We start from the raw sequence: 27,701 nt of genomic DNA on the forward strand, positions 1-27,701 counted from the left end.
ATTAATAGCCCTTTTGGGCAAATTGCCCCTTTGAGCTAATTAATAACCGAAAAGATTAATAGGGCTACGCATTCCAAGAGCCCGTAAAACTTTTTTTTTTTTTAAATAGTAAGCATAATCATTTAAGATTAAATTATGTCTATGAATTTTTTATTAACATGAACTGCAGAGTCCGCGAGAAAAATGTGTGCACATTTTAACAGACATTATCTGCGAAATAAGGATTGGGAGGTAATGATGCATATTGTATATTCTGCAATAACCTTCTTTAACGTACACTTCCAATCTGACTGTGCCACTTAACGCTGTAGAAAACTGAATAATCTGTAAATTAAGGGTCGATCAAAGCATCAACTCAAGGAAGATAACTGGCTTCTCGAGAACATACTTTTATACACACAAATGAATTTCACATATTAAAACATTCGCAGAATAATTCGCCGACAGCACCGCCCACTCTTTCTGTCTGCGTTATCTACTGTTTCTTTCGGGCGAAGTCTAGCGCCTCCGCGCTGGTGTCCGCAGTTGGTGAAATTCGCTTTCTTGGCGTTTGTTTTAGAATCGTACATACGTATTAGTGTCGAAATTGAATTATCCTATATGTAGCATGATGTTTCCTCAACACATTTCGCTACTCTCATGACTGTAACGAATGACATATGATAGTAAAGCAAAATGGCTTTGAGGGACATTGAAGACGTCGTGTAACGGAGAAAATCTGTTATACTGGATGGAGGGCCTTCATCCAAAATTATAGCAGTAGGTGTAGCAATCCTTGTGAACATTCTGACCAGTGTTTTTCAAACAACTGCTCGTTGTTGTGCTATGTGTCTGGCTATTGATGGCCACTAAACTCAGCAGTACAGGTGTGGAAAGATTGTATATCGTCGACGTCTGTAGATCTGTCTGTAGATGTCTGTTGATCGACGTCTGTAGAATAATTATATGTATAGTTATATTAACGTGTAATTAAGTTCGATACTAACACACAGTAAAGAATTTCATTTAATTAAAGTGTATTTACAATTTTTAACGGAACCTACGTGTGTGGATTTATATTCTCGCGTGCAAAATTAAGAGAATTTGCAAATTATATCTATTTTTACAAAAGTATTTAAATCATAAGTACTAATAATGCTTCCGCAGAATTATGCATGTATTCAGAGTCGAGTATGTAAGTATACACGTGCTGTGATTGTTGAGGGATATAAGCGCACGATGGGTTTTAGGTCGTTCGTGTACCATAACTCTTTCATGACATTCGCCGTGTTTCGCGCAAGAGTTTGGGTAAATTTCATAAAGTATCAAGTAAAATTCTGTAGCCACAAACGTATGGATAACGTAATGAGATTTAGAATTGTTGGAGACTGGAGGCAGGCCAGTCGCGAGCACAGGTGGCTGCAGTGCCCGATGTAACGGCCACTTTCGTCTGAAATTTGTGGAAACAGTTTCAGGACACTGGTTTCATATCGAGAAGACCCTGGACATGGACGATCAAGATACACCACGAATAAGGATTGTTACTTGCCACTTTCAGCGCGGCGACATTACATTGCTACAGCTTCACAACTCTTAACGTAAGCAGTAGCTGCCTCTGGATCCCGAGTTTCATGGTCCATTGTTGCCCGAAGGCTTCCTGAAATAGGGTTATAGGCCAGATGATTCGCTTTTTGCTTCCGTCTCACTGCAGCGCACAAAAGAGCACACGTTTAGCATGGTGCAGAAAACATGCGCCTTGGACCAGACTTCATTGGAGCACCGTGCTTTTCACAGATGAGTAGAAATTCAGCCTGGACACTGATTTTCGGCATACCTCATCTGGAGAGAGGCTGGAATATGTTGTCCCTCTCTCATCAGGAAAAAGGATCATTATGGTGGTGGAGGTATAATAGTTTGGGCAGGTATTGTGTTGGACAGCCGCACACTCTTGCATGTGCTTGACAAAGGTTCCCTTACTGTTACGAGGTACAGAGGGATTTTAACGCTCTACGTTCTACTTGCAAGGAGCACAGTTGGTTCTGATTTCCTGTTAATAAACGACAACGCTCGTGCATATAGGGGTCAGCTGGTCGACAATTACTTGGAAATTGAGGATATTCGCCAGCCAGATATCTTGACCTTATAGAACTTGTTTGGGACGCTCCTGGGAGAGCAGTTTCATCTAGCCATCCCCATCCGAGAACCATCTCGATGTGTGAAAAACTGCCTTGCTGCAAGCATAGAATCGACTGCCGCAGGAACTCCTCAACTCCCTCCTGTCCAGTATGCCGTCACTCTGCGCGACCAGTCTGGCTGTGAGAGGGGGGCCATACTTCATTGTTAGACTCATATTCACTTCGATATTACAACGGTAATTGTGGATATCCTTGCACTGTGAGCTTTACTGATAATCATGCGCACGTGAAAGACTTTTGTATGGTACTTTCTCTTTTAGGTATTATAACCATACTAAATTTAACACATGCTTTAGTTTTTAAGAAATTTGACCCGATGGGCAAATTCTCTTAACTTTGCACACACGAATATATGTATATAGGTAACGTTATATATTTGCGTTTGTCACTTGTAAGTGGATGTAATCTAGAATTTTTTTTAGGGTGGAACTGGTTTTATTTCTTATTTAAGCACATATTTAGGAAATCAGTACTTTAACTTTAAACCCTACAAACATCTATAGCCTAGTCTTTCCATTTTTCATATCAGCGTTATGCTACGCTACCACAACACTGCACACTCTTTTCGTAATATATAAAGCTGACCAATTAATTCCACCTGTGTGAGATTTTGCCGTTCATTTTTCGTGGAATTTTACTTTTTCCTTAATGTATAGTTGTACAATAATGCTTGTATCTAACAGTGATTTAAAGGCAATGTCATTAGTGCAATTAATAATATACATTTTACGGTGTTCTAAAAGCTAGAGAATGTTCTGTATTCCCAGGGCAAAATTTTATTTTTTATTACTTCTTAAACAATTTAACACAAGAAGTTGTTATTTGATTCTAGCGCATGGCAAATTAAAAATACATCGAACTAGATATTTTAAATTGCTTTCGTAATTTTTTTTAAGAATAGAGTGACGTTGAAAGTAAAAGTTCTTTTCAATTCAAACCTATCGTCTGTGTATACAGTCCCATTTTATTTTCGACTTCCTGAAAGCAGATTATTTAGCTTTTTGCATATTGGCAAAAATCCAATGAAAATTTTCTTTTTATGCTGCATCGTCTTTTTTAACACATGCAAAAAAAAAAAAAAAAAAAAAAAAAAAAAAAAAAAAAAGTGGCTTCTCCACTTATCCGTAAGAGCCTCTGGATGAGTACCAAGTTGTACAAAGAATCATTCACCTCTGAGGCTCTTCTGTTATTTAATGCACTTCTTTCACTTTTAAATGTGTCAAACTCCTTCACGCAAGTGTCATTCTGTATTGGTCTTGATTTTCGTTTTTTTTAGAGAGTTAGAGAAGAGTGGTTTGTAAACAAGACAGCTAGATTTTTCGCGCGCAAACTAGTTAGTATTCTTTTTTTAAAAAAATTTAATAAAGGGCAAGAAAACAACTTAAAATTCGTTTCTTTGATTCCCCCCCCCTGACAAATTCATTTGAAATTTGAATTTGTTTGTGTATTTTCGGTTATGCTGGCACTTTATTAATTATAGTGATAATAAAAATTAATTTAAAATCTGTATAATCTCCGACTAAAGAACGAATTAAAATGTTACATACGTTTATTTAGTCACGTAATTTTTTTCTTAACGTTTTAGTAAAAGGCTCTGAAAGTGTTTTTAAATATTCATGCAATTTTCAACTTTTTCAAGGCGTTCAGAAAGCGAACGCCATTAAACTTTTAAAATGAATTCGTTTACGTTGTGGTTGTTTTCAACATATTAATTGATTTGATCGTGAATTTTGGGTACATGGGCTCTGATTTATGATGCAATAGCGAAGGGCATCGAGAAAAACTGTGTTTGGTGTTTCTAAGGATCTAATTTTGGGTACATGAACTCTGATTTATGATGCAATAGTAAAGGACTTCAAGAAAACTGGGTTTGGTGTTTTAAAGATACAATTTTGGGTACATGGGCTCTGATTTGTGATGCAGTAGTGAAGGACTTCAAGAAAACGGGGCTGATTTATGATGCAATAGTGAAGGGCTTCAGGAAAACGAATCTTGATGTTTCTTAAGATCTAATTTATGATGGAGATTACACGGGCTCTAATTTATGATGGAGTATTGAAGGACTTCAAGAAAACGGGGCTTGATGTTTCTAAAGATATAATTTTGTGTACAGGGGCTCTGACCTATGATGCAATAGCGAAGGGCCTCGAGAAAAACTGTGTTTGGTGTTTCTAAGGATCTAATTTTGGGTACATGAACTCTGATTTATGATGCAATAGTAAAGGACTTCAAGAAAATTGGGTTTGGTGTTTTAAAGATACAATTTTGGGTACATGGGCTCTGATTTGTGATGCAGTAGTGAAGGACTTCAAGAAAACGGGGCTGATTTATGATGCAGTAGTGAAGGGCTTCAAGAAAACGGAGCTTGATGTTTCTTAAGATCTAATTTGGGGTACATGGGCTCTAATTTATAATGGAGTATTGAAGGACTTCAAGAAAACGGGGCTTGATGTTTCTAAAGATATAATTTTGTGTACAGGGGCTCTGATCTATGATGCAATAGCGAAGGGCCTCGAGAAAAACTGTGTTTGGTGTTTCTAAGGATCTAATTTTGGGTACATGAACTCTGATTTATGATGCAATAGTAAAGGACTTCAAGAAAACTGGGTTTAGTGTTTTAAAGATATAATTTTGGGTACATAGGCTCTGATTTATGTAGTGAAGGACTTCAAGAAAATGGGGCTGATTTATGATGCAATAGCGAAGGGCTTCGAGAAAACGGAGCTTGATGTTTCTAAAGATATAATTTGGAGTACATGGGCTTTAATTTATGATGGAGTATTGAAGGACTTCAAGAAAACGGGGCTTGACGTTTCTTGAAGTTCCAATTTTGGGTACATGGGCTCTGATTTATGATGCAATAATGATGGGCTTCAAGAAAACGGGGTTTGATGCTTCTAAAGATCATTGCACGTGGCATGAGATATTGAAGGGTGACAACGGTGACCATGACGACAATTGCAGGCTTTAGCAGACGACACAGACATCAGTTTTAGCAGTATTAAATGACGACAGGAGGGAGTAGCAGTGAACAACAACAACAAAAGCGGGCGCGAGATTCAGGATAGACAAGAGGCACCATGGCAGATGGCACTCTGTCTTGTATTGTTGTTAAGCACAGTTATAATTAAACTAGTTACTAATTCTACAAATTTGATAGGAACAAGATTGCTGACAAAAGGGAAGAGTCGGATGTTGGTTCATTACTCAAAAGGGTTTCATTTTTTTTTCAAAATATTGTTGAATTTTTTTCAGTTGTTACAAAACTTTTAAAATATATTTTGTCGAAGAATGCGATATCAAATAATTCACATTCGCCAAAATGTATTCCTACCAAGCTTAAACTTTCCTCTGCCTTCTGTTATTGTTCCATTTTCAGCAAGGTCTGTTACATATTTTATAACTGATTGAATTGTGTTGTCCATTTTTCCAGGTATACAAAACGCAGTTTAAATAGAAATGAAAATTTTTTTTTCACATTATTTTTCTTGCGGGTCGCTTGAATTCCATTTGGGGTAGAACTGCAATCTGAACTTCCGGTTACGGTATAACATCCTTAAACAAAAAAGAAAACAAAAACAAACAAACAAAAAATTAATTAAAAAATAGAAAAAATTCAAACAACATTTTTGGTAATTAATAACTACCACTGCATAACATTAAAACTCGATTTATTAATAATTTAAATTTAAAAATCACCCTCCCACCTTCTGTAGCCCTTTCAGTGGCGGAGTCATTAAGACCGTTGGATACTGGTAAAACGACCCGGATTCGAACCCAAGCGAATGGACTTCTGCGTGGATGTTTTCCATGGTTTTCCCTCGTATATGATGTGCATACGATCGAGTTTCCTAAGCAAGTAGCCTCGTGTGCTTCTCTGTATTCAAATCACCTAGCCTAACCATTATTCTCTCCATTTTTTTTTTTTTTTTTTTTAACGTAGAATGGTGCTAAGTAAAAATATTACCATTTTAAAAAAGTAAAGGTGTAAAGAGCAAATCTGTGTGTTACTGCAAAACGTCATCACAATCATTACATTTTAGTTTTCTTGCAGTCGATAATGTACGCTAAAAGTCGAGTTCGAAATTTTTCAGTAGGCCTATTATAGAATGCTAGAAACTTATTTCACTGCTATTATAACCATTCTATTACCGTCCATCTAAGGATTTGCAACGTCTGAGAGTTTTCTCGTGGAATGCTGGTGGTATTTCTCACGAAAAAAGAACTCAGTTGCTGACTTTCATGAAAGATAATTTTAGTATGAATTATCAATGACTGTAAAATGTTGTTAACGAGTCCATGTAAAATAACGTTTTAGTTGATTAACTTGGTGCTGCACTCAGCAGTGCAGTTTTAAATAATTTAAAATTTAATAAAGATTTTAGTCATTGTCGATTGGCAATAATGTCTATTTAACGATGAGGTGTTATTAAAGAATAAAACAGTAACGCATCTTTCGAGGTGTTAAAAAACTTGCATTTCTGAGGTTGAAAGAACAGAAAATAACTTCCAAATCTTTCTGATGCCCATGTTATGTTTTCTTGTTACTGGTTATCATTAAGACACTAAGAAAGAAACCTATATTTGTTTTCATTCAGTGTACATAGCTATTAGTGTCTGTTAGCAACGCGGAAAGACATCTTTTACTCGCAAAGAGATAACTTACAAAGAAACTAAAAAGACACCACGACAGTTCTTTCATTGCCTTTTTTGGCCTAACTGTTATCGTCTTCAGAAACGATTCTTTCTGCCAAATTTCATGAATTCTTTAATGACCTTTTTCTCAGACGAAGATAGCTATACCACTCTTTTTTTTAAAAAAATTATTTCAGAAGCAGCCGAGTTTCTATTGAATCTTGAAGCAATTTCATTGCTTTTTCATGACGAATGTTTAAAGAGAACTGGTGAGTTTTATTCTCAACTCGTAGTTCTCGCCTTTTAGTGTCTTTTTTAGTTGTTACGCTGTACTTATTCCAGCTTCTTTACTGCTAGTAATGTGTGGATGATTAAATTTTGTTTCATTGTTTGGTATTTATTGCCGTTTATTTAGCATTATTCCTGTTTGGAAATATTTATGAAAGAATTTTTTTAAAATAATTTTATGTAAAAAATGGATTTATTAACATTGAAACAAAATACATTTAACAAATAATTTGTTGCAGAAATAAATATTAGTAAAAAAATAATTAAATCTGTGTGGGCCCGTATATAAAAGGGGCTGGTATAAGACAACAAACAGTGCATTTTCTAATGTTGGTTCGCAACTTAAGTTGACCTCCCGTAAAAGATGACTCTGCATTTTTTGGAGGTTCGCTTGAATATATAGCCTTACTTGTATTTTTGAAGATTGGCCTGAATAAAAAAAGAGCATTATTTGTAAGATGACTGCAGTTTTGAAGGTTGGCTCGAAAATGAATTTCATATGTAAAATGTATATGTAAGATGATATATATGACGATAGGCGCGAAGCCAACCTTGTAAGATAACCCCGTAATACAGTCGAAAGTCTTTAATCCAGACGTCCATAATCCGGAATGATCTATAATCCGGACCTCAAAGCTACAAACTTTCTGCGCATGCGTAAACGCATCGCATGCGCATATGCGTTCACACATGCGCATAATACGTTTACGTATCCGCTTTTAATGTATAACGGATGGTATAAGCTAAGCTAAAATTATCTAATTCAGTTAATGTTGCAGAATGCGTTGTTCCTTAATCTTCTAATTGGATCCGGCTTATTATTTTTTGCAGACTGTGAGAGCAATTTTATAAATGTAAGCTTGAACTTTCGATTATGTCAAAAAGAATTTCCGATTCTGGAGCTGCCAAGGATCTACGAAGCGAAAGCATGTTTCGATGTCCATCAAACAAAAAGTGGAATTGCTGCAAAAAATGGATAAAGGCATATCCTTTGTTTCTCTAACCATTCCGAAATCTGTTTATCAATTTCACGCTGCGTTGCGGAGGGGGGGGGACGTCGCGGCGCGCAATGAATTGGAAGTTGATCTGTCGTCACTATCCTTATCTTTAGGGCCGATGTTTTTATTTTATTCGGCTTATAATTCCTTACTAAATGTAGTATTTCATCTCGATGTACTCCGTCTTTGATATGATTTAAATTAAATTCCCTGTCATTATAAATATCACGAATACACATCAAATAGTTTTCTGGTTGCAATTTTCTAATTTCGACTATGCGTAATGTGTGCTTTACGCATGCGCGTGTTGAAAGAAATGTTTAATAAAGTAAACAAATAAATATTAAGCTGTTTTTTTTTTGGTAAATTTTGATACCCTTTAAATCACAATTGCTCTTTATTTCATAAATTACGGTTTCATATTTTTAATTTTATAATTTCTGCCTGCCATCTTACGAGATTTAAACTGATGATCTATAATCCGGAATCGCCGAAGTCCCGACGAGTGAGGATTAAAGACATTTGACTGTATTTGAAAGTTGCTCTGAATATAAGAGGTCTTACATATGAGAAGACTACATGTTTGAAAATTGGTCTGAATATGAAGATAACATACTTTGTAAAATGAATCCATTTTTTTAAGGTTGGGCGTTACATTTAAAGTTGGTATTAGATTGTAGAATACTAGAGGCAACAAGTAATTTTTCTTTGTTCGAAGTAACTATTTATTTGAAGGTACTCCCAAACCATAAATATTTCTTTAGTATGATATTCCAGATAGATTACACAATCTGAAGCAAGTTAAAGGAGGATTTAAAATCCTCATCCATGAATGCGAATCCATGAATGACAACGTCTCAATAAAGGTGACGTCAAGTAAGATGTCAGCACCGCCATATAGGTGCCTACATATTTATGAAAGTTAAGTTAAATGCTGATTTTTTCATGGATGTAGCCGCCTTTACTATAAGGCACCTTTGTGCCAATTCCTGTCTTGAAAATTTTCTACATGGATCTGCCGGCACCTCGTAAAGGTGCTAGCACTCGGCGTAATACAGTATATTTGCAGCATGTAATTCGTATGTAATTCACATGCTGAAATTCATCAATTTTTGTAGACTTCTCATGTAACTATTGGGTTGTCAAGAAAAGTAATTTCGATTTGCACATATAGATAGCGTTGTGTTCCTTTTGTCTATCTTATAATTTTTATTTCTATTTAGATTTAGCAGCTGACGCTTTTAGGTTGCTATAGTAATTCCGTTTTATTTTACGTTTTTGTTTTTATAAAGGCAAGAATGCGGCTGAGGCTCCCGAAGAGATATGTGAAGTTTATGGAGTTGAGTGCTTAACAGAACATATATATCAGAATTGGTTAAAAAATTTCGTTTTGGAGATTTTCCTCTTGAAGGTGTCCAACGCTCTGGCCGACCTTCTGACGCGATGCTGACAAACTGCCGTAATTGAGTCGAATTGTTTTATATCTGTGTGAAAGATCACAAAAAAATTAAATGTATCGCTTAGAATTGAAAACTGCATGTTATATTTAGACTCATTACGAAGCTCGACAATTTTGTTTCCGGCATGAATCGAAAGAAATACACTTAACAGAACGAATAAATATTTGCGATACGCATTTCAAAAGTAAGGCAGTTGACCCTTTTTTACTTCCTTGTACGAAGTAAAAAGGAAGTATTGTAATCGTGAAAAGTTTCAGGCAGCATATTTCAACGAAAATATCCATTTTGACCGCTATCGAATGCAATTTAACGATGCTTTTGCGTGATATCTGTACGTAACGACAGAATAAAAGACTCGTTTCCTCCAAAAAAAATTATAAAACTGCTTTAAAATTAATTCTGAAGAGAATTTTTCGTGGCGTCTCTACGAACGTATGTACGTACGTATCTCGCATAACTCAAAAACGAGTAGCCTCAGAACGTTGAAATTTTGTATTATGTGCACCTCGTATTTTGGTTTCAATCCGCCGCACCAAACATATATAAATATATTTATATATATATATCCACTCTGTTACTCGGCTGAGTGATCTCAGTTTCTTTACTCTTATATGTTTGTAAATTGTACATTTTTTGCTTTAAAAATGATTGAATTATGTTGTTTTTATGTTCCGGTTAAGGTTTTAATGCCTTTAGTAAATCTGTATCCAATATGTTTAGAATTATCAACATTTTTAAAGTTGTTTAAGTGCCGCTAAACCTTTTTTTTTTTTTTTTTTTTTTTTTGATGGCGGCCATTGATTGTTTACATTTGAAATAGCAGACTAGTGAATTTCTTGCCAATCTAGAGAAACTTAGCTTCGCAACAACAAAGATAACGCCTTCATTTATTATTGCCAATTAAATCATGCTTAATCCTTTCTGGAATTTTTTCGAGGAAATAAGTGTTTCAGATTTACTTCGTAATTTTTAATATAGATATTTTGAGTTTTTATGTATTTTTGCCTTCTCGCGAAGTGAGAACTGATTTAATTGAATGAGAAATACTCAATCGTCTGTGAAAAACTCTTTCTTTTTTTGTTTTGTTTGCTTAATTTCTTTTATACATCGTTCTAGCTTTATTATAGTATTTGAATGGAACATGTGGCAACGATTAGATAATTCTATTCTTTAAATGATATAAATTTTGTGCATTCTGAGTTATAATATGAACGAAATGTAATACTGTTAAGTGAATCTAGCGCCAGAGTGTCGCTATGCTAAACAAATACTAGAGTGAATTTTAAAGAATGCATTAATTCTATTGTGGTTTATGCGCTGTCGGCGAAGTAGATTTAATTCAATCCAATAAGTTTAAATGAGATGCAAGAAAAAATGCGTATAATTTAATATTCCGTACAAGGAAGTTATGTGGTGTACACATCAAAATTTTTTTTAAACGAATTATCACTGATGATGAAAAATCGATCATCTACAATAACATTAATCGAAAAGATCATGATCCTAGCATGATAAATCAGCGCAAATCATATCGAAAGCTAAATTGCATCAGAAAAAGATCATGCTATCATTTTCGTGTGATTACAATGGTTTGGTGTATTTTGAGCTGCTTCCAAGTAACCAGACAATCAACTCGGATGTTTACTGCTAACAACTTATGAAACCTGATTAAGTAATTCCCCCCCCCAAATGCTAAAATTGGCAAATCGCAAAGGAATCGTGTTCCACCACGACGAAGCTAGGCCTCACACGCTTTTAGTAACACGTACGAAATTATTGGAGCTTGGTTGGGAAATTATGACGCATTCCCTATATAGTCCTGATCTTTTGCCATCGGATTGTCATTTATTTAGAAGTTTACTAAACTTCTTAAATGGTAAAAATTTTAGTAGTAACGATGACCTTAGATCCCACTTGGTTGAAGTTTTTGCTGATAAGGACCAGAAGCTCTATGAGCGCGGAATCATGAAGTTACCAGAAAGGTCATCGGACAGAATGCAAGATATTTGACTGATTAATGTTAATTTTTTTGAAAAAAAAAAAATAGAGTTTTCCCCCACCCTAAAAAACGAAATTACTTTTTGCCAAGCCGATATATTGTGCAAGTTCTTTAGTGTAGCAAACAACGCCGTCTGTTTTGCCATTCTAGCCATCATCTGGTGTGACTAACAGTGTGAATATTTCCGCAGGTGGACATGGTTAGCAAGTTTTCCTTCTTGTGGTTCACGGGGTATTAATCGATTGAAACCGGGTTTGGATCTTAGTGTGTTTTGCCACAATTGAGTAATTCAATCGGACGCATAAAGTTAACTTGATTCCAATGACAGCGGAATCAATACAATTCATGAAGATTCATGTAATTAAACTGCACACATCTCTTGCCCGGATCAGATGAAATACTTCTGACGAGTTCACGAAACACAAATTTCGTGCATCTGTAGTTTCGAATCATGTTGATTTTTGAGATACCTACTTCATCGGAAAGGGATCTTGGTATCGATTCCTCCCGGTGACACCCAAGAGACTTTGCCATCGCTAGCTTACGAAACGATTCTTCGATCCGTGTTTACTAGGTGAAAGCAGGAAAGTGGGGCGAAAAGAAAAGAGACTTCTCTGAAGGCGGTGTAGTATAGGAAAACATAATCTGGGATGGATCGAGACATGGGAACCATTCGCTTTCCTTCGTTGTCTCTCGCGTGTCACCGAGCAGAAAAATCATCCGTCCGAAGCGCTTTCAGATCTTCTGAAGCAATGAGAGCCAAATTTGTAGACTTTTGTACGGTTTAGTTGAAAGGATTATGTGTACAGTAAAAGATGGAAGAAACATTGTCAGAAATATAAATATCTTTCCGTCTGACGTTTCTTTAAGGTGTGGATTAATTTTTGTTTTTTCTTAAAATATCACTATTAAACTCTTAAAAAGTATTATGCAGATTTAAAATGCTTTGAACCTTTACTATGACATGGCGGGCTCAGTAGGAATTATATTGTCTTACCAATGACTAAGTGATCGAAGTCATGAAATGCTGGTAGCTCATCTGTGGTTTTAGTTACGTGTGCCGAAAGAGCTGGTTGTATAAGATTAGCTTCCACGGGGAAGAGATCTGTCCTCCAGATTGAGGGGCAAACTGTTTGAAGCAAAATCCTTTTATTTCAAACAATTTATATACTTATCTCCCCTCCCTCGAATGCGCACTTGCAGACAGTAAACCAGTCGAACAAATCTTACAACTCCTTGGGGTTTCAAAAATTCTAATCACCTTCGCAAAATTTTGAAACCTCTTGGAATGTATGAAATGAAATAAATATAGACATTATGACTATCGATTAGATATAGAAATATATAGAAAAATATAGAACATATGACTAAACTAAATTCGGCGGCACAAACGGCCCATAAGGGCAGTTCCCAGTGGTGTTATCTGAGCTAATGGAGTCAGTTTCATGCGTCGACTAGCTCTGCTATGCCTGCAGTACAGATTTTTCAACTTGTTGCCCTATTGGGGGGGGGACTGGTTTTGGTGATGGGTCAGCTACGTCTGTTGTCTCCGTTAGCTCAGATAAATCCCAGTGGGAACGGCCCTGAGCCATGGTAATTAGAGTCTGAGCCTTTAGAGAGCCATGGCTGGCATCGAGACCGTGGGCTCCAGGGTGCTTGTGCATCTTTGCCTGGTCAAGTGGTCAGCTTGTCGCAGGCCCCGTTGTTTAGTCCCCAAGCGAACTTGATACTCATTTTATCGACCCACTCCAGTGATGAAAGACTGAGTCAAACTTGCCCAGCCTGGGGATCGAACCTCGGACCTTTAGTTGCTGCTGCGCGACGCGCTACCCAGAAAATATGAGTATCGGCTAGATATAGAATATATATATATATATATATATATATATATATATAAATTGTAGTAAGCTCGTCTAAAAGTTATAATTACTACCTTGCTTGATAAGTAAAATTATAATTACTACGCTTACTACATTATATATATATATAAAGTTTCAATTGTCTGTTTCGGCGAAACGCGTAATGGGGTTAGCTTAATTCGACGTTCAAATAAATTAAATTTCCCTTGAAAAGCCAGTTTGGAAGTCGAGTTGGCCTAATTTACCGTTTTCCGCTTACCTTTTTATCTGATTCTGTTTTTTTAATGTTTTACATGTTTAATGGTTTGATTTTCATATGTATTATTTTTTAAAACGTGTTGAACCTTTTGGAGCAGCAGCTCTTGGTTTTATTCAGTTTTTCTTTTAGGCGAGCTTACTACATTTTTTTATATTTTACTTTTTTTGCAGCATATTGCGCAAGATGTTTTCTAGACCAAAATTTGTTTTTCAAAATTGTAATTACTACCTTGCTTGATACTGTTTAGGAAATAAATTATATATATATATATGACTATAGGTTAGATATAGAAAATAAATTTTGAGAAAAAGAAAATATGTCTATTGGTTAGATATAGAAAATGTGATTATCAATTAGATATAGCAAACATTTATAAAAAAGATGGCTATCGATTAGATATTGAAAAATATATATAGAAAATATGACAATCGGTTAGATATAGAAAATATGACTGTCGATTAAATATAGTATATATATATATATATATAAAGAGAGAGTGATAGAAAATATGACTGTCGGTTAGATATAAAAAATATTTTTAGGGATATAAATAATATATAAAGAGATGTAGAAAATTTGACTTTCGGTTATCTTTAACACCAGTGTTTTTTTATGCTTTCTTTAAGTACATACTATTCACTTTTAAAAAATTGTCGCTACAATTAGTTGCACTATATTTATTATCGATACATACGCTATGTGGATGCCATATTTGCTTGGATCCGAATTCGGTTGTTTACATATTTGAAATAAACGTGATTTTTTTTATATCATGACTAAAATCTTACACAGTTTCAGTTTTTATATAGACAGCTGTTATTCCGTAATCTTCCTATATATGTAATATTTTATAGACTAATTTACTACCGGATAATTATCCTTCGCTTAAGTATTTTGTTTCGAAAAGGAAGCTGTTTCACGTGTTTGCATTTAAGTATTTTCATCAAAGATGATTCATTTGAAATTATTTAGGCGATTTTATTTCATTATATATTTTCCATCTAAGGAATTAACTTAATACAAATTCAGAAATTCTTTTCTCTGTCCGCCTTTTTGTGGACCTCGCGAGTTCCCTGAAACGTATATCTATAAAGCATGATGCACTAAAAAACACGTACTGGATTATGTTTACAAAATCCCGAAATATTTATTCTATGGGAGAATTCAGAAAAAGTTTTTTAATTTTAAGTACCTTTCTTTAAATTATGATAATTAATTTCCAATTTTGAAAGGCATTGAGAAGTATCGTTTCAAAAGAGATAATTTAAACCAATAGAAATAGGCATTATATTTTTGAGTACGCACGTACTTTTTCTTAATTTATTAATCATACGAAATCTAAAACATTGATTGTTAAAGATTAAATAATTAAAAACGAGACAAAAAAATCATTATAATTTATTTTACATAATTTTCAGCTCGCCATTATTATCTTAAATAGCTATAAAATTCCAAATTTATATAAAGCATCAAATGCTAAATCATTACAGTGGGTAAAACTAATAATCTCTTTCAGAAATCGATTTAAAATTCCAGATATGCCTTCGCTCAATTTTCTGTTGCAAGAATTTTATGTTTAAGTGACATGACATGATATTTAATAAATAAAGGTAACGCACAAAACGTGAAAAAAACGCCCCTTCGGGCGTAATGTAAAATCTGAAAGCCTTCAGATTGCTTTTTTAAGTTAGATTTGGGTTTGCATTTGCGATAAAAATTATTTCTTTAAATGCAGTAGTTTTGTAGGACATTTTATGTATAAAAATATTGATCGTATTTTTTATAAGTGGCTCACTTCGGCACATTAACATTGGCGTTTCCCCCCCTCCCCTTTTGCGCTATTCGATAAGTTGAACTGTTAGCGAACAGTTAAATAAACCGGTTATTTGAGTATAAAAAAAGATTCCAAGTGCAGAAAAAGCATAGAAGGCGTACTGTAACTCATTCTATGTTTTTCTGTTCTTTTATTGATATAACTTAACGAACGCCCCGTTTAGTTTTGTTTGTTATAGTATCAGATGGAAGAAAACGTTTTAAAAAAGGAAGCCGTTCCTACGCTGGTGTATTAATTGGGGATTTCTGAAGAAAAAATAGTAGCGTGAAAATCGTGGAAGATCTGAGCGAGAACATTTTGTTTAGTTTGAAGTCTTACTCATAGATGGCAGCACGATTGCTATGGAAGGTCCTTTTTGAAGGCTATTGTCTATTGATTACTAGCGTTCATTGAGAAAACTTTTCGTGAAAAGATTGCATGTATACATTTTGAGTTGTGATGAAATTGTGTTTATTGAAATACTATATGTTTAATGACATTAACCTGGACTGTATTTACATTGTTTTCTCACGCTTTATTAGAACAGCGTTTATATAAAAAATATTTCTTAAATTTCTGATCTTTTCTGAAGAGTTTTAGATTTTAATTTAATTAATTTATTTTATAGTGAACATATTTCCTTAAAGTAAAAAGTTTAAAATAAAAATTTTGTGAGCTTGGTTTTAAAGTTTTTAATTTAAGTAGTTTGGAGTTATATATATATTTTTTTCTTTTTTATTTGAAGCAGGGCCGAAGAAACAGAAAGGGAAATAGGCTTGGGTGATTTTTTAGGATTTGCTTGGTATTATTTAATGCATTATATTTTTAAATTGGAGTTATAATATTTTTATTCGGTTTTTAGATGGAAATATCTCCTTTAAAAAAATCGCTAATTTTATTACTTTTAACAGGGTTTTAAGATTAAATTCGTGCAAAATCGTAATTTGAAGAATTACCATTTTAAAATTTCAGTAAACTATCCGTGTAAGTTTATACAATGATTGGCTGCTTTATTCGTTCTTGGAACTCCTAAAATGTTGAGAATAGAAAATAGCCCACAGGTGCTAAATCTGATGAATAAGGAAGATCGTTTAAGAATTACGTTTTTCTTTGCTGGAAACTGCTCAACGAAAATGGAAATATGATGGTGCATTGTTGTTTAACAGAATTCGATTAAGCTTTATATCAGGCCTATCGTGTTGAATTCTCTTCAGAAGGTTGTGCATTATGTCTTTCTAAATTATGGAGTTCATCATTCGTCCTTCAGAAGCCTATTTTGTGTTAATAATCCTTCTGCACTAAACTGTCAAACTGAAGCTACTAAAATGCTCTCTAAATCGAAGTTCTTCTGATTATGGTTCTTGTGATTCCACTTACACCACGCAGGCATACGGAAGGGAAGCAGATTACGGAGGATTCAATGAATCCTTATAAACTGTCCACTAACCTGGAAAGATTTCGCCGGCAAAAGCCAGTCCTGTGAACCGAAGTCCTTTGGAAATGACTATGTTATATTAAATAAAATGTAAATATTTATTTGATTGTGGTCTGTCTTTCTCCAATAAACAAATTCAGAAATCTATCGAACATACTTCATGTTGTTTCCAGTATTTAAATAACTTTTTTAGTTGTTTTATACTTTTATTTCCCTGTTAAGTCATAATTTTCTGTCTTTTTTTCAGGTTCGCCGGCGGACCGGGCTGATCTGGAAGTAGGGGACGAAATTTTAGAGGTGAATGGACGATCACTGGACAACTGTACCCATACGGAGGTCATATCACATATACATCAGGTTTGTATGATTGGAAAATATTATTTAAATGTTTGAATCATCAAAAGCTTCAGTGTAGAAAGTGATCGCAAATCCTCGTTATTGTACAAATTTATTAAAAAAGAATGAAGCTTTTCATGTAGCGATAGTTTGTGAAAGAAAGAATTTCTAACCAGGTAAAAAATGTTCCACTCGTATTGAGTTTCATTTTTTCTCGTATAAGTGTTCAAAAGTGAGTTAAAAGATTACAAGCTCATGGCTAATTTTGAACTGTGAACTTCGCTGAAATGCTTGCTGAATTTTCTCCATTTTTTTTTACTCTGAAACTAGCAACAGCTTGTTTCTTTATACAGACGGTATTGCTTTAAAACTTTCAAACCCACAGCCGAATGTTCGCGCATTCGAAAATCCAGAACGCCTTTATGTGAAGTATCTCCGTTCTGAGTATAAACAAACAAATGAGTGACGACGGAGAACGACTTACCCGCAGTCTGTGAGAGTCTGTACAACTATGCATCTCACTTTTGTAATAACAACATGTGAAACCCAGACACAAAAACGCTCAGTTAGCTGTACAATTTCGCAATACTTCTTACAAATGCATAAGAACAATATACCCACAGTCAAACGCTCGGAAGGTTATTGAATATATCGAGAAACGAAAGATCAAGAAAAGTCTTTGATTCGACAAAATTAGCAATAAAATGATTAGAGAAATGTGTCACACCATGCTATTAATCCCTTGACATACAACGCTGATGGAATGAGACCGCTTCCGTCCTAATGCGGCCTAATAGGCGCCTATCGGAATTAAGTGCCGCCCCGCCCTTGAACAATCAACCATGTTGCGACCCCACAGAGCAAGGGCAGACAAGGCAGTACCAGTACGGTCCCTGCCGAGTCTTACTCTGTCCCGAGAGCCCTCAGGCCTTCTGTGAAGTCTGTTATTATACCCCTGTGGTTGAGATTGCCTATGTACAGATCCTAACCAGTACTTCCCAGGCGTTCGCCTGAATCAACCCCCGGGGGGGACTCCCTTGACAACTCATAGTGCGAGACGGCTCCGCCCCGGCTACTTTGCCATTCAGATTAGATGCCATCATACACCAAAAACAATCAACCATGTAGCGACCCCACAGAGCAAGGGCAGACAAGGCAGTACCAGTACGGCCCCTGCCGAGCCTTACTCTGTCCCGAGAGCCCTCAAGCCTTCTGTGAAGTCTGATTTTATACTCCCGTGGTTGAGACTGCCTAGGTACAGATCCTAACCAGTACTTCCCAGGCGTTCGCCTGACTCAACCCCCGGGAGGGGACTTCCTTGAGGTGTACAATGGCGTGTGGGAGACGTTATTCATTTCTTGTGCCATTGTAAGATTTTGAAGTCTCCGAGACGGCAAGAACTTCTTTCGGCGCATGCCGCGCAGTATATTATTAGGTTCCTTAACTGCTGCAGTCGTGCCTTGATTCTGTTTTGTGTGCTTTTCCCCTCTCAACAAATATCATGTTTTTTATGTCCCCCATCTCTTATTTGTGTGTCAAGGGGCTAAAAGTTGCAAAAATCATCAACTGTATGCTGAAATTGCAGTGCTTCTTGTACAAGTGGAAACCGGCGGTTGTAGTTCTTATACATAAACCTGGAAAGCGAGCATAAATTCCTAATTCTTATACAGGGCCTGTGCAATAAATGCAGTCGCAGCAGGCGGCAGAATTCAGGGGCGCAAAACTTTTCAAACTGGGGAAGAAACCGGGCGGCAGAATTTAGAACTCGCACTAAATGCTGTAAGATATCATTCTGGTTGTCGATGGCACTGCTGTTATTAAACCTCTGAGCGCTGCTTTGTCTGTCGCCGCTGCTATGCTACGGATCATCCTTTTATTCCGACATATTAATGATCTTGAACTGTTTCATAGGCATGATAAAAGAAACTTCTTACTTAACGCTTATATGCGTTCGCGGTTCTCTCCTCCACATTGACCGATTTATTTAAGTTTGAAGCAACTGGTACAGGTACAGGTAAAAGTATGGGTAGATCAGCTGCAAAAAGATTGAAAATAAAGGGTTTCGTATACCCTTCCTGCTTGTGTTGTCTACTTCACACCTTCTTGAATATAGCTTGAGTAAGCTCCCTGTTCCTATTCAGGATCATTCATGTTTCCAACGCAAATCAAGAGGAACACGAGTCCTGACAATATTTAAAAAAAAAAAGGTCTGTACCCAGCTACCACGAATTTATGTCCTACAGTGCGGCAAAATCAGAGGAGCAGATTGAAGTGCATGCATCAGCAAGTGAATTGAAAGACAGTTGAATAGTATATCATGATGTTCATGGATCAGTCAAGCTTTGCTTTGGAAGCTAAAGTTTGTGAGAATCTGGAGAAGGTAAGGAAATTGAACAAAACAACGTATTTAACAGCCCGCCTTGTGTAATATTGAACACCGCGTTTCAGACCTGGCAGTGTAATGCTGTGGCCTGGTTTTTCTATGAACTGTCGCACAGGCAAGGCCGTTTTTACTGGTATTAGGACGGCTAAAATGTATTGGAATGAAGCTCTTGACTCCCTATTGAGCGAGCATTTATTCTTGTTGATGGCAACGCATTTCTATGTTCGCGGGATATCTTGTGGATGAGTGCCTTATTTACTTGTGTTGCATCTTTTCTTCGCAAGAGGGTACTGTTGCGCCAAAAGAGAATATTCTATGTACTTACGTTGTCTAACAGTGGTAGCGCCGGTGCATTGTTGCTGTGTTAATGTGATGTATCTTGTTGATGTGTTTCATTAAAATATAAAAAAAGTGTAGTCGTTAAAATTTTTTCGCACCAAAGCAAGGTTAATTTGTTTAGAAACTGCTAATGAAGAAGTCTTTGATATTCGAAACGTCAAGTGTTCCAGTCGCCATTCGGGACAAAGTGTGGGTCCCATGCCGGAATCGAAACCGGGCTCCCTCTTCAGTGTGCACCTTAAATTCAATGTGCACAGCTCTAGTCACAATCAACGAGATATATAATAGTCGAGATATGTACCTGTTATATGAGGTCGTTGGTCACAACTTGCAAAGCTTGTATTGAAACTAAAGGTGGTCGCATCCCTTATTTCGCTGGTTCATATGGCTAACAAATTATTTCTTGCATGTTGAAAATGTGATGTACAAACATTAATGATTAAAAATATACGTGAATATATTTTTGTCGATTATTTTATAAGCAGACAAAATATAATTGAGTTATTTAACTCTAATCATATTAAAAATGAAAACGAAATTATATGTTTAGTTTTAAGACAGCATAAACGTTTAGGTATTAAAAGAAAATTTCATTAATTTATTTCAGTAGAGTTGGGTTGAAAGTGTAATTTTATATAAAATAATTTAATTATTTACTTTGACGATAAAAAATGTGCCATACTGATTTACCAAAATGAGGGCTAGACTGTATGTTTTTTTACTAAAAACATGTTATGTTGACTGTGTCTAATGTGTGTTGGGGGGAAAACGTGACGGGAAAACAAATTCGCTTACTTATATTGCTGGAAATACGTTTTCGGCGCCTATGGAGAGAGGGGCATAGAAAAGTGTTTAAAAAATTGATTCGCCAAATTTAAGGCTGGCGGATCAAGTAAACAGGCGGTTTTTCTTTTCTTTTTTTTTTTTTTTTTACGAATTCATCTATTAAAAATGAAATGCTTTATTATTTAGGGGAAGAAAGTAATAGTATTGACAATAAATGCTAAAAAAATTGTGCCCGATGAAAATTTAAAATAGCGGCGCCACAGCTGCTGGAAACCGATTCTTTTTTTTTTTCGGGGGGGGGAGGCGTTTTAATTATCTGAAATCAAAAATCCTAAAATTTTTCATTCAGAGTATGATCTTGCACAGATCTTCAATTTAAATTTAAAAAACACAAAGGAAAAAACACACATCCACACAAACAGCTTTTGCACAAACAGTTTCTTATAAACAATATTTATTATTGAATTTTGACACTATTTTAGGTTTAAGAGGCCAGCAATTTAAAGAATACCTGTGTGGAATTTTAAGTGAATCTGTCATTTCATTTTTGAGCTAGGTTGCACCACGCTCGGAAAAAAATGTGTCCTGAGGGGGGGGGGAAACCGCTATAAAGTTTTCGATAGTAAAAGTAGTACTCAAAAAATTATGTTCAGGTATTTATACCGCTATATAAGATCAATCTGCGATATCAGTCGGGTTGGTAAGAACGTAATTTCTGTCCTTTAGTGTGAAATAAAACTCAAGTTTTCTGTATACAAAACATGAATTTAATCAGTCAAATATGTTCCATTCTTTCGATGACCTTTTATCATCTCTCTGGTAACTTTATCTCTTAGAACTTTTGGTCTTTATCAGCAAAAAGCTCAACCAAGTGAGATTTGAGGTTATCGTTATTACTGAAATTTCTGCCATTTAAAACGTTTTGTAAACTTTGAAATAAATGATGATCAGATGGTGCTATATGCGGGAGGGGGGCTACATCACTTCAGCAACAAGCTCCAGTAATTTCATACGTTTTGCTAAAGATGTGTGTGACGCCTTGCCTTGCTGGAACACGAAACCTGCGGATTTGCCAATTCTGTCATTTTCTGTCTGATTGCTTCATCCGATTTCATAAGTTGTTGGCAGTACACATTTGAGTTGATCGTTTGTTTGCTTGGAAGCAGCACAAAATACCCAACACCTTTGCAATCCCATCATATTAGCAGCATGATCTTTCCTGTTGCAATTTAGCTTTCGATATGATTTATGTTGATTCATCATGCTTGGACCATTATCTTTTTCGATTAATGTTATTGTAGACGATCCATTTTTCATCACCCTTGATTATTCGTTTCAAAAAAGGGTCGCCACAAGTATTGATTCGCTGTGTTAAGTCAATGTCTTTCAAGTCTTGCAGAACCCAAATATCGAGCTTCTTTAATGGGTCCAAGACATCTGAATGTGGTATTCAGTTGTTGTGGATGATACATTTAACCTTTTTGCAGTCTCTCGCACAGTTATATGACGATTCGATCAATTATGGATTTAATTTTGTCATCATCAAACGTAAAGTCGACTAGAACGTTGGGCAACTTCAAGTGAAACATCTCCAGAATGACATTCTTTAAACTAATTCTGACACAACACCATAAACTTCACATATCTCTTTGTAAGTCTGCGCCACTTTTTACTTCCTTGTACGAAGTAAAAAGGAAGTATTGTAATCGCGAAAAGTTTCAGGCAGCATTTTTCGACGAAAATATTCATTTTGACCGCTTTCGAATGCAATGTAACGATGATTTTGCGTGATATCTGTACGTAAGGACAGAATAAAAGACTCTTTTCCTCCAAAAAAATTATTAAACTGCTTTAAAATGAATTCTGAAGACAATTTTTCGTGGCGTCTGTACTAACGTATCTACGTACGTACGTATCTCGCAATCTCAAAAATCGAGTAGCCTCAGAACGTTGAAGTTTTGTATATAGGACTACCATAACATGTAGATGTGCACCTCGTATTTTGGTTGCTATCGGCCGCACCAACCGTATATAAATATATTTATATATATATGCACTTTGTTACCCGGCTCAGTGATCTCAGTTTCTTTACTCTTATATGTTTGTAAATTGTACATTTTTTTGCTTTAAAAATGATTGAATTATGTTGTTCTTATCTCCCGGTTAAGGTTTTTATGCCTTTAGTAAATCTGTATGCAGTATTTTTAGAATTATCAACAATTTTAAAGTTGTTTAAGTGCCGCTAAGCCTAATCATTTTTTTGATGGCGGCCATTGCTTGTTTACATTTGAACAGCAGAGTAGTGGATTTGTTGCCAATATAGAGGAACGTAGCTTCGCAACAACAAAGATAACGCCTTCATTTATTATTGCCAATTAAATCATGCTTAATCCTTTCTGGAATTTTTTCGAGGAAATAAGTGTTTAAGATTTACTTAATTTTTAATACAGATATTTTAAGTTTTTATGTATTTTTCCTTGTCGCGAAGTGAGAACTGAATTAATTGAATGAGAAATACTCAATCGTCTGTGAAAAACTGTTTCTTTTTTGTTTTGTTTGCTTAATTTCTTTTATACATCGTTAAAGTTAGAACTTTATCTTTAATTATGTGTGGCAACGATTAGATAATTCTTTAAATGATATAAATTTTGTGCATTCTGAGTTATAATATGAACGAAATATAACACTGTTAAGTGAACCTAGTGCCAGAGTGTCGCTATGGTAAAGAAATTCTAGAGTGAATTTTAAAGAATGCATTTATTCTATTGTGGTTTATGCGCTGTCGGCGAAGTAGATTTAATTCAATCCAATAAGTTTAAATGAAATGCAAGAAAAAGTGCGTGTAATTTAGTATTCCGTACAAGGAAGTCATGTGGTGTACACATCAGATTTTTTGCCATTGTGAAAAAAGTCAAATGTGTTGAAAATTCTTTCCCCCCTCCAACCCGTGTTAAAAGTGACTGTCATCTAGTAGTTGTAAACAAAAATGCACGGAATTTGTTTCAGTAAGTAACCTAAAAGTGTCAGCTGCCAAATCTCAAAGGAAAAAATAATTATAAACTTGACAGAAGAATAACAAAACGAACAAAACGCTATCTATTTGTGCAAACCGAAATTGCTTTCTTGCCAACCCAGTAATAATATGCCTTCATCCTCTACTGCAGCGGTTTCCAAACTGTGGGTACGCGTACCACTGGGAGTACGTAATCGCATATTCAGCGCTTCGCTAAACAATTATCAGCAATGTCGGAAAATTGCAAAGTGTTACAATACATGCTGATGAAAATCAAAATATTCAAAAATTTTTAGTTTGACATTGATTAGAAATTTCAATCAAAATCAATTTCTAATCAATTCCAATGGGAATATACTATTTGAATTGTGTTTAAAAGCAACGTATCCAGTGCAGTTTGCCCACCAGCGGCCGAACAGTAAAGTCGCTGAACACTGGTAGTTCGGTCTGAGGTTCGAATCCCGCGAACGGTCTGGCTGCATGGGCGTTTTCGTGGTTTTCCCCGTGTGTAACCTGTATACGAGCCAGTTTCCCTTTCAGTCCTCCACGAACGCATCCCTCCCCTTAGGCAGATAGTCCTAGTGTGCTCTGCCATAATTAAAATTCAAATACACATACACTTCATTGTTTAGTTTCTTTAAATATAATACATGGCAATAATATTTGATGGCAAAAGTTTGAAAAGTGAACCAACGTAGAAAGTGAAACGACGCAAAATGCCGTTTTGGGACTAATAGCCGTTTGGCTCTAACGCCCCTTAGGGCTTAAAAAAAAAGGCCGCTTGTACATAATTATAACTTTATATATTGAAAAATCTTAATATTTAGTGCAATGTATTGCATTTGTTCAATTCCTGATATCTTGCATTTTGAATTTCGAGTTTCTGTGTAAACGTTTGGGGAGAGGAATCTATGACTAAAGAATAGAGTCCAAATTTAGTGCATTTTAGTTATAATTTAGTTCACATTAATTTGGAAAACAGCTGTGCATTACGGATAGATCTAGGCATAATTTCTCCCATATTTTTCGAATCTTTTACACTTAGTTGTATTCCCCGAAGTATTAATTTTCGTCTGAGTGAAGCATGTAAAATGATCTGCTAAAATAGTGAATATTATTTTTAAAATGCATTTACTTATAGGTAACGTAGCACAATTCCATCAAAAACTGAATTATCAAATCGATGAAAAGATAACACGCACGCAACATAATTTATACCAAAATGTTTAAGAAACTAGAGTAAAGTTTTCAATCCAAAACGCTTTATTATTATTTTTTTTTTCTTTTCTCCTTCTACAAAACATAACCAAAATTGCCTGTACTCGCTTGGTTGTAATTAATTATGACAGAGCACGCGATGAGCCCTTATCTCATGTACACAGTGCTCTCTTCTGTAACGAATGTTATTCGCAATTTAAAATGCATTAGAAATCCAACTTTCTAGTCTTCGGTTATCCGGATCGCTTAACCGTTCTCTCCGAGCTAAGTAAAATTAAACTTCGTTATAATTTATGTACGCATTTTTTATTTTTAGTCCAAAGGGGCTTTGTCCCTGAAGGACTACTGTTTTCGTTTTGCGATTTTGCGTTGGTTCACTATAAATGCGCGTTTCACTTTTCAAACTGTTGCCACCGAATGTTAGACTCCTGCATTATATTTGAAGAAATTAAATAATGAAAAATCTGCATAAATGTATGTATATTTCTCGTATTGTGATAAAACAACGGTACATAGAACAATCGAATTTTGAATGACGTCATCCTACTGCGAATATGGGCATGTGGATGCCCAAATTTGGAATTTGTTTTATTATCGATTTCGTATTTTGTAAATCTTTAACGAATTTTGGATTAACAAACTCAAGCATTTCAAAGCGAGCCATGGCAACGTTGTACAGAAAAAAACATTTTTATCTCCAACGTGCGAGACTCTGTATCGGAAATTCTATAGATATGCTCAATTTAAAACTATTTTGCAATATTGCTCTTGAAGTGAATTTTATGGTTCAAGTGCGAAGAACGTGATATTTAATAAATAAAGGTAACAGACAAAATGTTAAAAGACACATTAGTTGTGTCTATTTCGAGAGGTTTACATTTTTGATAACTTTCTTTTAGCAAGAAGGAAGCAGCAAAGAGCAGTCCAGCCAGGCCGAAAAGTAGCGAGCAAGTGTGTTATACAGAGGCTGTTCACACATTTTTTAGACGATGTATATTGTATTCACAAAACTAAATTACATAAAATTCTTGTGTTTTAAATGTTCTGTTTGACATCCCTTATTCTGAACTATCTTTCGACACCGCAGTTTCCAGGATAATAATGCCTTTTGAAGTGGCAGAAGAGGTATTCTATCCCATTCCTCCCGAACAGCTTTCCAGAGTCCTGTTAGGGTTTGGGGACAACGTTTGGATAATGCAGTTTTTAAAAGTCCGAAAGCACAAAAATCCATTGGTGACACATCGGGAGCTTTAGTAGGGATATCAGTGAAGGGTATGGCCTTGATACCAGTTTTTTGTTCCATTTCTTTTCGGAAATTTACAGTGGATTTTGATGTGTGACTGCTAGCTTTGTCCTGATGGAGTCTCACAGATGGATGGCACTGTGGGTAAAGCGATGGTATTTCATTCAGAAAAATTGGAGATAAAATATGTTCCTGATAGTATATAAGAAAAACCAGCAACAATCATGAATCCCTTAGAAAAACTTTCTTTCGATTCTTTGAACCATGTACTTAATTTTTTTCTCCCCTTTTATGATAATAAATGGATCTTTTTTTGTTACAATCCTTTAAATACACCCATGCTTCATCTAGTGTGACAATTGTTTTCCATTTTTCTTTGGATAAGTGTTTCTCGTATAGAATTCTGCAGCGTGTCCTGCGTTGAGCGATATGCTTTGGAAGAAGACGATGCACATTGCGTTTTTTCGCTTTCTTAAGATTTAAATCAACGTTTATCATTTTGTTTACAGTGGACACCGAGCATTTTAATGATTTTCCAACTGTCCTTTGACTAAGGGGATTTTCTTTTAACATTAAACAACGTACCTTTGCAATAATCGAAGATGTCCGTTTTTTCCTTGGATACATGTCTGGAATTTTTGTCCCACTTGAGGCTCCAATTTGACGTTTTTTCCTTTCTTGTTGATGATATTACCTATCGACGTTTTAGATATCCTCAAACCATGACTCTCACATCGTTTTTGGATAACGGAGTATGCATATTTCCCTTCGGAAAGAGCATAAATGTAGCCTTCGAACCACTGCTTTGTTAAATTCGCCATTTTACACAAAAACAAAACTTTCAAGCCACAGACGATAATTTTGACTTTTAAAAACATAGTACAATTGCAATTACTTCTTTTGCAGCAAACGATTTTTTATTACCGCTTACCAAAATCGTCTAAAAAATGTGCGAACAGCCTCTGTATTCAGGGTGAAATCTTAATTCAGAGAGTTAGTTTTAGTCCTCAATGCTTATTAATTGGATAATTAGTACTGCTGTAAAATTATTATTGGCTGTTTGAATTTTAGTTTCATTTACATTATGAGAATTATGTAAGAGTCATATAACATGGATTAATCTCGAAATGACGCAATGCAAATAGAATACAGAGGGGAAATTAATTTACGTTGCTAATTTAAATTATAATTTATCTTTACGTATTTTTTATATTTTTCTTATAAAATGAAATCTGAAATCTTTCAGATATTAATGATTGCTCAAAAGGGTTTGTTAAGTTTTTTTACGGTTGAGCTCGGAGTCTGCCAGTCTGCTTTTACACTCACTCCTGTTAGTCCCACCTCCGTTTTTTATATTTTTTATTTTAGCTTTATTTTCTTTGCACTTGTACTACATACAGTTAAAAAAAAAATAAAGCCGCATACGTTTGAATGGATTTATATATATATATTTTTCCTTGTTT

At 35.3% G+C, this 27,701-nt stretch overlaps 1 protein-coding gene across 1 annotated transcript in view; it reads left to right on the top strand.

Moving 5' to 3' along the window:
* LOC118199656 (uncharacterized) overlaps positions 1 to 27,701 on the top strand; it is a 430,613-nt gene that overhangs the window by 278,994 nt on the left and 123,918 nt on the right. The window contains exon 5 of the mRNA XM_085824456.1: positions 17,168 to 17,277. Coding sequence (XP_085680582.1) covers positions 17,168 to 17,277 — 110 coding nt within the window. The remainder of the gene's footprint in view (positions 1 to 17,167; positions 17,278 to 27,701) is intronic.

The sequence above is a fragment of the Stegodyphus dumicola genome, chromosome 9, assembly GCF_044657685.1.
Source record: "Stegodyphus dumicola isolate Sdum_Otavi_A_Nest chromosome 9, ASM4465768v1".
Lineage (NCBI taxonomy): Eukaryota > Metazoa > Arthropoda > Arachnida > Araneae > Eresidae > Stegodyphus > Stegodyphus dumicola.